The following is a 12,696-nucleotide window of genomic DNA, read 5'->3' on the forward strand; positions in this document are numbered from 1 at the left end:
CTTGCTATTTAGTCTGCCTAAAACAATACATTTGTTATGCTTGTAAAACTAGCAAGAGCTATTTGAGAAGTAACCAGGAGTAAAGACATAGTCAAAAGCCAAAACGAGAGTCAAAAATTCAGAATTAAGTCACACTGTTACCAAAGACAACTAACAAGACAAAAATCAAAGTCAAAATACTAGCATGATATGAGACCAGAGAAGATATTTTAGAAAATGGGATTCCGGATAAGGAAGTGAACCTTTTGAGTGACCATAAATCCCATTGAATCACAAGTAAAAGGTCATGACCACTAAGGGAATGAGAAAAAAAATAAAATAAGTAATCCAATCATATTATGTTGTAAAAAGAGTATTTTGTTTATGTGGAAGTAGCCTTCTTGATCAACTTCTTCTCAAGCAGGATTATAATGAGAGAGGCTACAAAATAAGTGTTAGGTTAAGAAAAAGATTTCAGCCTGCTGGCCAGCAGACTATTTGAAGGGCTGGAGTCACAAGTAGAAGCCAATCAGCCCAGGCAGAACATTGTGTAAGTGGACAAAGCACTTACCTGAAGCACTTCCAGGGCATCTCTCTGCTGCTAAAGTCCCTCAGCCTGGGTGTGTGATTGCCAGCAAGCCTCTGGTAGGATCCTGGTACTAAACCAGCTCATGGAGGCAAGGAATCTGCTTGTCACTGTGTGCTACCTATGGGCTAAGAAGTCCATTAAAACAGCTTGTGTCCAATTCTTCAGAATCTGTATACACAATGCATATTACAACTTTGTGCACATGCTTCCCAAAATGACACTGTTTTAAACACCCTCATGTGACCTGTCCTAACAATTGCCATCTGCTGGTGAAAGTGGTGTAAGTACATTAAAACAACAGTAAAAGACGTGCATATTTCAAAGAGAAATTGCAGGCGGATGAGCTGCAAATGATATAGTAATCAGTACTGTACGTGTTGGAAGTATTTGAATTTTGGTATGGCAAAAGTGGAACTTTGGTGTTATTGCAAAGCAGTATAAGTGGCATAAATCATACTCTAAAGACCAGCTGGGTTACACCTGTCATAAAGTGTGATGGTGGCAGTATTATGTTGTGGGGATGCTTTTTCATAGCAGGTACTGGCAATCTTGCCTGGCTTTATAGAAAAATGAATGGTGTACACTGCACAAAAATTCTGGATAAAACCTGCATGATTGCTTAAAAAGGATATAACTTTTTTTTAACTTTTTAATTCTTTTTGGCAAAAACAAGAAGAAAGAGTTATTTACAATAAAACAATAAGATGCGTATGCGTCAAAATCATGGGCTGTAAGACTATAAAATATGAAAAATATTTTAGATGTAGAACGCTTGATGATATGCAAGCACCTCACAGAAGTGAATACTTCAGACAGATTTCCCACAGTAGCTACTTCTTTTAGCATTTATTTGCATTTACTTTTTTTTTTATTTTAACACATGGATTGACAATGTATTTGTTACTGCATAGTAGTGTTTACTGCTTGAGATGGTGCACAATGCTGAAGGTACACCATGAAATAAAGAATGATTAATGGAACATATATTCAAAGACTGAGCCTTGCTGGTAAAAGTATGAAATGCAGTGCCACAATGAATTTTAGAATAAAACGTACAGGGCCATTTATTAAAACACAAAACGTTGTCAAAGAACCTCTTACCGTGCTAAATTTGAAAATACCAGTAAATTCTTTTCACATGTTATATATTGCTGAAAAGAGATTTTTTTTTATTTACACATATTGATTTTGTTAAATTGTATTCCCCCTTTTGTTTCTCTTAATACCTCCATGTGCCAAAGGAATAAAGATGTACCTGTTTGTGTCAGAACTGTCATTTAGCAGAGGAAAAAGCCCTTATCCAAGAACTAAGTAAACATTTGATTCCCACCGAGATATTTGTTGCAAAACAGCATTCACTTGGACATACACTGTCTGAATATTACAGATAAAGTCACATACATGTAGATCACGACTACGCATTACCCTGACATTTTGAACTGTGCAGATAATTACTGTTCAATGTTTTACAATTTTCTTATATACACTCTATACAATTACTGCATTAAAACATGTATTCTGTACAAGAAAAGAAAACTTTAAATGTTCAGCTTTTGTTATCCAGAATGATATGGCAGAAGTGATACTGCAGCTCACCGTTAGTACCATCTGAAAAGTCATCCCAATCCATAAGTGAATTTATTTATTTTATTTTTTTTTTAGTCTTGTTGCAAAGCAGACAGAACAGCAGATAAAGTTATAAAGAAAAGGGTTCCATAAACAAGATGAGAACTGTTCTTACTTCCAATGGGTAGTGTAAAAATTGGGCCCTCTCTCCATTCATCCACATCACTGAGTTGAAGATAGGAAATTTAAGAAAACATGCAGTATCTGGAGTTTCTAATTCCAAGTTCTGAAGAGCATATCGCCCCTGGCCAGATGTTATACGTGTCCTGATTTAGACAAATAGGCAATGAGAGCTACAACAACTCCAACGTAAACTCCTGTGCCAATGGTGATTGACAAAGCTGCCAGGAAAAGGGCTCTTCTAGATGCAGAGCTTGCCAGGAGAAAATCACCCTTTGTAATTGCCTTACTGGTCTGTATGAAAAACAAAGAGAAAAATACAAACAAACAAATTAAAATCTTTCTTTTTGTATTCATTATCAACTTACCATAATTGACATGTTATTGAGTACAGCATTAAAATGTAGTTTATACCCACAAAGCACCAGAGGCCAAGGCCAAAAGTCCAGCAGTGGTGCAGGAAGATCTTAGTGTAGTTCAAAATGGCAGCTTCTCATTTTACTGATTTGCTTATATTTGAGACTTTAGAGGAATTTCATTCAGTTAGACACATATGTTACAGAATGACATAATTTGAACAGTACTGAGCAAAACTACATGGGATGTAAAATTTTAAATAAAATACAAATAAAAATTTAAAATGTGTGGGCCGAATGACTCCCTTTCATCGATATTTTATGTTGCATGAATTTTTAAACCACCAGCAAGAGAAGATATACTGTAGAAAAAAATTACATGTTATTATCCACCGTTAAAGAAACTAAACATGTACTCAGAATAAAAGCTTAACTCATTGTGGGCAATTTAATGAATACCATATACCTCTAAAACAGAGGCTGAATATGCCAGGAGCCTTCAAACGCTTCATTTTAGCAATTAAACAATGGATTCAAACATTACTTTGGTGTTGTAAACATAATAACGACAATAAACAGGTCTTTAGTTCAAACCAATACATGACAACCCTTCAAAGATTTCAAACATAAATAGCATTATGACAAGTACCAAACTGGCATTTTTCATGTAACCTTCAAGGGCTTTACTGTTCTTGCAATGAACACAGCAGGTCTGCAAAGGTATCTGTGACACAAGGATGTGCTAAAACTTCCATTGAATGGTGGTTCACAATAATAAGCATCTGTTCTTGCCAGTATTCCGCCAGAGCATAAGCTAGTTGATAATCTGAATGCATGCAATAGTAATTATAGATAATGAGTGCGTACCTTCTTTAATACAATGCCATATGGCTTCCACGTGGATAACAAAAAAACTAATCTATCCTTTATTAAGTCACACATTCTCTGCCACATTTACAAAATGAATGAAATCATGTATACAAAAAAATATATAAAAACTTTGACTTATTTGGCTCATATTTTCTGGACTGTTAATAAACTATGTAAATTAAATTTTATAATAAGATTAATTCAGAGTTAAATCCAGCAAAAACTACAATTACTTGTCAAGATCAGACCTGCCTAAGGGACTGACCTAGAGGCCAAGTGATAGGTTTATGGTCTAGATGTGACCAGGAAAGACGAATAAAGCGAGGAAAAGGAGGTTTGTGTTAATGATGTGTGTGTGTACCACACTGTCATAAAATGGTGTAGTCCATGTAAGTTACACTCTCTGTTACACACCATGGTGTTAGGGGACATTTCTCAAAGGAGGTGTAATTATGATCTTAATGAGAACAGAGGGACTTTTCCAATCATGGGTGTCTGACCCTTAAATTAATATGCATAAAGAGCATTTGGAGGTCCACCAGGGATCCTTCTGATCTGATAGTTGCAGTGTTTTGAAGGTCTAGGTTAGTTTTTTAAATGGCTGCATATTGTCACAGACAGATTTCCCATAGGGTTCAGAAAGGAGGATGAAGGCACGAGGGCTTAAGAAGAGACAGATACTGGAAGTATTAGACAGTGAGGAAAACATGAGTAGCTGAGATGGGAAATGGTGGACATGAGTAGAATTCCTTGTGTTATTTTGGGCTACACAATAAATAAATTGTTGTTGTTTACCTAGTGGGGCGGCACGGTGGCGCAGTGGTAGCGCTGCTGCCTCGCAGTTAGGAGACCTGGGTTCGCTTCCCGGGTTCTCCCTGCGTGGAGTTTGCATGTTCTCCACGTGTCTGCGTGGGTTTCCTCCAGGCGCTCCAGTTTCCTCCCACAGTCCAAAGACATGCAGGTTAGGTGGATTGGCGATCCTAAATTGCCCCTAGTGTGTGCTTGGTGTGTGGGTGTGTTTGTGTGTGTCCTGCAGTGGGTTGGCACCCTGCCTGATTGGTTCCTGCCTTGTGCCCTGTGTTGGCTGGGATTGGCTCCAGAAGACCCCCGTGACCCTGTGTTCGGATTCAGTGGGTTGGAAAATGGATGGATGGATGTTTACCTAGTTGTCTATGGTGAGGGTTCTGTACCATTTGCCAAGGCTGACTGAAGCTATTTTCACATTGTACTAAGTAATGTTTTTAACCATTGGTAATAAGAATTATTTTGTAAAACTGAAACTGGCAGATGGAAGTGAGTGCTTTCAATTTACAGAATGAAAAATGAAAAAAATCAACTCACCAACAGTCTATTGTATAGTGTATATAAGTAACAAGGAGGCAACTAGGCGTCTTTAGCTGTGTTAAAAGTAACATTTATATACCAGAAGAGAACGCAATTATATAAAGCAGGCTTATGGTGACACTTTAAATATAAATAAGACAAACTAAAAAGGCTGCTTTTGCCACCCCATACTGACCTAGAGGATGTGTGTAAAGTGTTGGCTTCCATAAAAAAAATTCAATAATATAATGTAATGTAATAGATGCCATTTTAATAAATAAATAGACATCTGTATATTTACATAGCAGTGGATAATATATGCTATTATATAGTGTATATTTTCCACATTTTAGAAACTGTTCAAAAACTGACAGATTTTCAGATAACGTTCCAGCTTATTCTTTAAAATGATATCCCTGAATGATTATTACAAGAGTGGTTTGTGCATAAAGCTGCACGTTTTCATCTCTTGCATTAGTGAGGATTAGCTAGTATGTGCAGGCAAAACAACTTACTCTCCTAATGGATTGCTGCTCTGCAGGCTTGTACACTCTCTCTGGGATACCATAATCTGGCACAACGCTCTAAGACAGGAATCATTTTAATTTGAGTGTTTGTTTTCAATTTGCACCCTTTAGCATGCAGGGTATGACATCCACAGAGGAACAAATTCTCTTTGAAAGAAAGTGAGCTGCTCATCAAGTGAACTAAATGTAACTTCCCAGTCAAGACAGGTAGACCTGATGTCTACATTTAATATAAAAGCGTAAAGTAAAATACAAAATACGTGTTAAAAAAATGAAAGATAAACACAGTCACAGAAAGTTTATGGATGACAACAGGACTTATATGATTTGCATGTGCTGTTTCATATATTTGACAACCGATGCAAAATACATATTCAATAAATGAATTAAAACAAAAATATGAAGCAATGTAATCCTGCAATTATTCACTTTTACCATGATTCATGGACATTTGACCAACCCAACCAACAAGGACACACCATACACTTGCATAGTCTGTCTTCAAATAGCTATTAACCTGAAAGCTCCTCCATGCCACTAAACAAAGCCACTTCTATGGCTCAGCTTCAACTAACATCCCCCAAGCAAATAAACAGTCATAACTAATAAACTGTTCTTTTGCTCTGGTTTCTGGTAGTTCTTAGAAATGATAGTTTCATCCATGTAGTTTTTGAACGGACTGTCAAAACATCACAAATATCATCCAAAACAAGGAAAGAATCAACTCTGCATGGGTGCCTGCAGATCATAGTGCACACTCATGTACACATATTCAATTAATTTAGAATTAGCAGTCAGTTTATCTGGCACATCTTTAGAATATGGAAAGACACTACTGGCCCCAGACACTATTCAAACTCTATGGATAGCAATGGGGCAGAAATAAGACTGCAAGGATCTGGTAGCAGCTTTTAATATTGCACCACCGCTACACCGCTGATATTTATCAGTATTAATGAAAAATGTTTGCTTAGTCCATGACAGTTGTCTTATTGCAGAAATGTCTCTTGCACTGTCAACATGTAGTCAAACATTTACAGCATGTTGTAGCTTTGTCAATAGCATCATACTGCACAATGCACATCCTTTTTATTTCAATTCCTGCATTGTCTTTCTCATGTTTTCTTCAAGCATGCCATGATTCATCAAAAAAGTGATGAAGAGACATTTTTGCTGTTAGAATTGATTGTTTTTCACTTCTTTCATTGGTCATCCAGTAAAATCTTTGGGCATTTCACGTTTGCCTCTGTGACTGCATATATACAAGATTGTATTATATACTCTTTCAACATAAAAAAACAAAACAAAAAACATGAGGAAGTGGCCTAGTTTCCATGAACATTGACATGGGAGATCAGCATAGTTAAGAATGCAAGTGATCTAAGAATTAAACCTAACTGAATTTTTTAAACATATAATTATATTATTTAGGCCAACATAGTGCCACAATAGGTAGTGCTGATGCCTTACTAATACAGTGTTGTGGGTTTGAATTCTGCACCCAGGCCATGGTTGCATGTACTCTGCACATTCTCCCCATATCTGTATAGTTGTTCCTCTTACATCTACAAAATCATGCAGGTTAAAAGAATACACTCCATCCAAAAATGATCATTTTGTTATCTGTTACTTGCGCTACATTATTTGTAGTGTCACGTTTTCAGATTGGAGATAAAATTTCTGATACAATATGCTTCAATATGGAGCAATGCTGAATGAAGGCAAACAATATCAAACTGCTCATGAAAAAATTCTCAAGCTACTCCATGTAACATAATATACATGTCTGTTATCCAGTCATATGCCCAGAACATCCAAAAGACATATTTTTTGCTAAAATATTGTTAAATAAAAAGGAGAAATGAGAGTAGGGCACAAAAATGAAGCATGTTCACCTGAATTCAAGCTTCTGAATTGAAGACCTGCCTCCCCTGTTACTGGCCTGTGTTCAATTCAAAAACTTGAATTTGATTGAACGTGCTTTACTTTTGTGCACTATCATAGCTAAATAAAATTATGATATCAATGCAACATTATATAAATGGTTTGTGACGATGCGGGTTCTGCAACATGCTCCCATCTCCTGTTAGGGAGCTCTTGAACCCAACACCGTCGGTAATGTCACCGATGAGCTAGACAGTGAGGCAATAACACTTGAGCAAGGGGATGATGTATAAGTGCAAAAGTGCCTTTATTAAAACAACAAATCCAAAGTGCAACAGTGCAATTCAAATGTCTTCATTAAATAAATAAATAATCCATAAAATATGTGGAAGTTCAAATCAATAAATAGAAAAACTTTTCGCGAGCCGGTTAGAAAGGAGAGAAGTAAAAGGAAGGAAAGAGAGAACGGGAGGTAGCAGGAAGCAGATGGAGAAAGCCGGTGTGAGGAAGGAGAGCGAGTGAGCGAGCGAGAGCAGGCTCGTATTAGAGAAAGCAGGCAGCTGGGAAGAGAGCCCACGTGGGGAGTGTTTGGCCGACATTCAGTGGGGCTGAGAAAGCGGTCGCTCCAGCTGAGCGACTAAGTAGCTGGAGTGACCAGTGGAGGAATCGACTTGACTGTAGAAGGCAGCAGGAGTCAATGAGGCTTTGGACTGGTGTAGCCTCAGTGTGAGCGCCTTGGCCGCTGGGGAATGATCCAAAGTCTTGGTCCGGATGGGAGCCCGACGAAGCCAAGGAACGGAGGGCTACCGGACTAGGTTGAAGGGCAGCTGATCTTGCAGGTAGGCGACTCTCCTGTCGAGCAGCCCAAATGGGAGTAGCAGGGGTGCCGCCACGGTAAAGGAAGACACCGGGCTTTATAACCTTAAAGGATTGCTTCTTGGTGGATTTTTAATCTCGTTATCTTTAGAAGAGTTTTTCTATCTATTGATTTTAACCTTCACGTTTCATTTTATGGATTATTTATTTAATGAAGACATTTGAATGAACTGCACAGCACTTTATTAGAACACTGATTGTTTTGATTGTTCTTTGAATAAAAGCACTTTGCACATTTAATACATCATCCCCTTGCTCAATTGTTTATTGCCTCACTGTCTAGCTCATCGGTGACATTACCGACGGTGCTGGGTTCAAGGGCTCCCTAACAGTCGATGGGCACATGGAGCAGAACCTGCATTGTCACATGGTTACACATTTTTTTGGAAAACTGAAAAGGATGGGGGGTGTTGCCATTTATGTAAAAATAGAATATGAATGTGTGCCGTTCAAATACATGATGAGCCGCAGCTTAGTGAGGATGTTTGGATTCAACTAGACAATATTAGGGACAGAGGCCTCATGCAGACAATAGTTTCAATTTGCCTGTTTTTAATAATATAAAAAAGCAAGTTTAGAGGGAGCTAATATAGTTATATGGGACTCTTATTATTTAAATAGTAGCTGAGCTAAACTTACATGAATAAGAAATTTTTAAATATTACATGATAGGAGTTTTTGGACATAATCTGTGACTGTTTCATACCATAGTATGTTAAAGTTACAATGATAAGGGAAGCCTGTCTAGATTTGTTATTTTGTAAAAATCAAGAAAAAATAAAGGAGGTAGTTTATGGGAAAAAGTTGATAACTTACCAACATTAATAGGGACTACTAAGGAGTAGTTACTTAGTGATTTGGAAATTGTACAGTGAAAGTGAGAGAAGTGCAGTGTAGATTAAATAGACTGAAATCCAACATATTACCAGGACCAGATAATATTTCCTAGAGCTAGGTTGCAAATTTCCAATGCTGGAAAATCATTATAAAAAAAAAAAAGCTGTTAACAGTGGCTGAAATCTTCACACTAGAAATTTACACCTGCCATATCCATGTGCTGCTATTTCAAATCCCAAGCCCCAACCCCCACCTCCCGTTTATGATTTCCTGTTGCTAATTGTGCTGGTTTCACCAAGGGGACGATGCCTCCCCATCCTTTTATTTCCTAATTGAGTCATTGAGGCCATAAAGGTTGAGAACCACTGTTCTAGAGTACAGAGAGAATAGTCAGAATGCATTTAGAAAGGTAGAGAACAGGTTTTGCTAATATACTGGAATTCTATGAGGATGCAACAAAGGCATACTACCAGAAAGATTAATTTGATATTATTTATCTTGATTTTCAGAAAGCTTTTGATAAGATCCCACATGACAGGCTAGTAATCATATTAAAAGAAGTTGGAGTTCATCGTATAGTGTGCACCAGTGTACAAAATTGGCTCAACACTGGTAATAAGGTGTTACAGAGAGAAAAATGTTTTTCAGAATTAGGTGATGTTAAAAGTTGCATTCTCAGGGATCAATGCTGGTGCCACAGATCTTTTTAATATATGAGAAATGATCTGGACAAAAATATTTTAAAAAAAGTTGGTTAATTTTGTGGATGATATTAAGCTAGGTGGAAGGGCAGATAAGTCTCCCTCGTTCTGCTGGGAGACTTCAATGCTCACGTGGGCAATGACAGTGAGACCTGGAAGGGCGTGATTGGGAGGAATGGCCCCACTGATCTGAACCCGAGCGGTGTTTTGTTATTGGACTTCTGTGCTCGTCACGGATTGTCCATAACGAACACCATGTTCAAGCATAGGGGTGTTCATATGTGCACTTGGCACCAGGACACCCTAGGCCTCAGTTCGATGATCGACTTTGTGGTCGTGTCGTCGGACTTGCGGCCACATGTCTTGGACACTCGGGTGAAGAGAGGGGCGGAGCTGTCAACTGATCACCACCTGGTGGTGAGTTGGCTTCGATGGTGGGGGAGGATGCCGGTCAGGCGTGGTAGGCCCAAACGTGTTGTGAGGGTCTGCTGGGAACGTCTGGCAGAGCCCCCCGTCAGAAGTAGCTTCAACTCCCACCTCCGGCAGAACTTTGACCACATCCCGAGGGAGGTGGGGGACATTGAGTCCGAATGGGCCATGTTCCGTGCCTCTATTGTTGAGGCAGCTGACCGGAGCTGTGGCCGTAAGGTGGTCGGTGCCTGTCGTGGCGGCAATCCCCGAACCCGTTGGTGGACACCGGCGGTGAAGGATGCCGTCAAGCTGAAGAAGGAGTCCTACAGGACCCTTTTGTCCTGTGGGACCCCGGAGGCAGCTGATAGGTACCGGCAGGACAAGCGGAATGCGGCTTTGGTGGTTGCTGAGGCAAAAACTCGGGCGTGGGAGGAGTTTGGGGAGGCCATGGAGAACGACTTTCGGACGGCTTCGAGGAGATTCTGGTCCACCATCCGGCGTCTCAGGAAGGGGAAGCAGTGCAGTGTCAACACTGTATATGGTGGGGATGGTGCGCTGCTGACCTCGACTCGGGACGTTGTGGGTCGGTGGGGGGAATACTTCGAAGACCTCCTCAATCCCATTAACATGCCTTCCAATGAGGAAGCAGAGCCTGGGGACTCAGAGGTGGGCTCCCCCATCTCTGGGACTGAGGTCACCGAGGTGGTCAAAAAACTCCTTGGTGGCAGGGCCCCGGGGGTGGATGAGATACGCCCGGAGTTCCTCAAGGCTCTGGATGTTGTAGGACTGTCTTGGCTGACACGCCTCTGCAACATCGCATGGACATCAGGGACAGTGCCTCTGGATTGGCAGACCGGGGTGGTGGTCCCCCTCTTTAAGAAGGGGGATCGGAGGGTGTGTTCCAACTACAGAGGGATCACACTCCTCAGCCTCCCTGGAAAAGTCTATTCAGGGGTCCTGGAGAGGAGGGTCCGTCGGATAGTCGAGCCTCGGATTCAGGAGGAACAGTGTGGTTTTCGTCCTGGTCGCGGAACAGTGGACCAGCTCTATACCCTTAGCAGTGTCCTGGAGGGTGCATGGGAGTTTGCCCAACCAGTCTACATGTTGTTTGTGGACTTGGAAAAGGCATTCGACCGTGTCCCTCGGGGAATCCTGTGGGGGGTACTCCGAGAGTATGGGGTACCGGCCCCCCTGATAAGGGCTGTTCAGTCCCTGTACGATCGGTGCCAGAGCTTGGTCCGCATTGCCTGCAGTAAGTCGAACCCGTTTCCAGTGAGAGTTGGACTCCGCCAGGGCTGCCCTTTGTCACCGATTCTGTTCATAACTTTTATGGACAGAATTTCTAGGCGCAGCCAGGGTGTTGAGGGGGTCCGGTTTGGTGGGCTCAGGATTGGGTCACTGCTTTTTGCAGATGATGTTGTCCTGTTTGCTTCATCAGGCCGTGATCTTCAGCTCTCTCTGGATCGGTTCGCAGCCGAGTGTGAAGCGGCTGGGATGAGAATCAGCACCTCCAAATCCGAGATCATGGTCCTCAGCCGGAAAAGGGTGGAGTGCCCTCTCAGGGTTGGTAGCGAGATCCTGCCCCAAGTGGAGGAGTTCAAGTTTCTCGGGGTCTTGTTCACGAGTGAGGGAAGAATGGATCGTGAGATCGACAGGCGGATCGGTGCGGCATCCGCAGTAATGTGGGCGTTGCATCGGTCTGTCGTGGTGAAAAAGGAGCTGAGCCGCAAGGCGAAGCTCTCAATTTACCAGTCGATCTATGTTCCTACCCTCACCTATGGTCATGAGCTATGGGTAGTGACCGAAAGAACGAGATCGCGAATACAAGCGGCTGAAATGAGTTTCCTCCGCAGGGTGTCTGGGCTTTCCCTTAAAGATAGGGTGAAAAGCTCAGTCATCCAGGAGGGGCTCAGAGTAGAGCCGCTGCTCCTCCGCATCGAGAGGAGTCAGATGAGGTGGCTCGGGCATCTGATCAGGATGCCTCCTGGACGCCTCCCTGGTGAGGTGTTCCGGGCACGTCTAACCGGGAGGAGGCCCCGGGGAAGACCCAGGACACGCTGGAGGGACTATGTCTCTCGACTGGCCTAGGAACGCCTTGGGATTCTCCCGGAAGAGCTAGAAGAAGTGGCTGGGGAGAGGGAAGTCTGGGCATCTCTGCTCAAGCTGCTGCCCCCGCGACCCGACCTCGGATAAGCGGGGAGACAATGGATGGATGGATGGATGGAGAAATGATCTGGACAAAAATATTTTAAAAAAAGTTGGTTAATTTTGGTGGATGATATTAAGCTAGGTGGAAGGGCAGATAAGGTAGATTCTGATGAATAATTACAAAAAGACCTAAATTATATGGCATACTGACTTGGATTGGCAGATGCATTTAACGTAAGTAAATGTAAAATATTGCACATAAAAATGTTAGATTTAAGTAAACAATTACAGCTTTGAAACTTGAAAGTTTACCTTATGAGAAGGACTTGAGTACTGAGAAAAGCGCTATATAAATGTAATGAATTATTATTATTATTAATTGTAATGGATTCTTCACTTTCTACATCCAGACAGTGTACAGAAGTGATTAAAAAGGCTAAAATGATCTA

General features: G+C 41.1%; 1 protein-coding gene across 2 annotated transcripts in view; it reads right to left on the reverse strand.

Annotated features, from left to right (window-relative positions):
- Window positions 1-1,576: 1,576 nt before the first annotated feature.
- Window positions 1,577-12,696, reverse strand: part of syndig1l (synapse differentiation inducing 1-like) — a 145,325-nt gene continuing 134,205 nt past the window's right edge. For both annotated transcript variants that reach the window (XM_028792952.2, XM_028792951.2), the window contains exon 4: window positions 1,577-2,608. In XM_028792952.2, coding sequence (XP_028648785.1) covers window positions 2,450-2,608 — 159 coding nt within the window. In that variant the 3' untranslated portion in view covers window positions 1,577-2,449. The remainder of the gene's footprint in view (window positions 2,609-12,696) is intronic.

The sequence above is a fragment of the Erpetoichthys calabaricus genome, chromosome 16, assembly GCF_900747795.2.
Source record: "Erpetoichthys calabaricus chromosome 16, fErpCal1.3, whole genome shotgun sequence".
Classification (NCBI taxonomy): domain Eukaryota; kingdom Metazoa; phylum Chordata; class Cladistia; order Polypteriformes; family Polypteridae; genus Erpetoichthys; species Erpetoichthys calabaricus.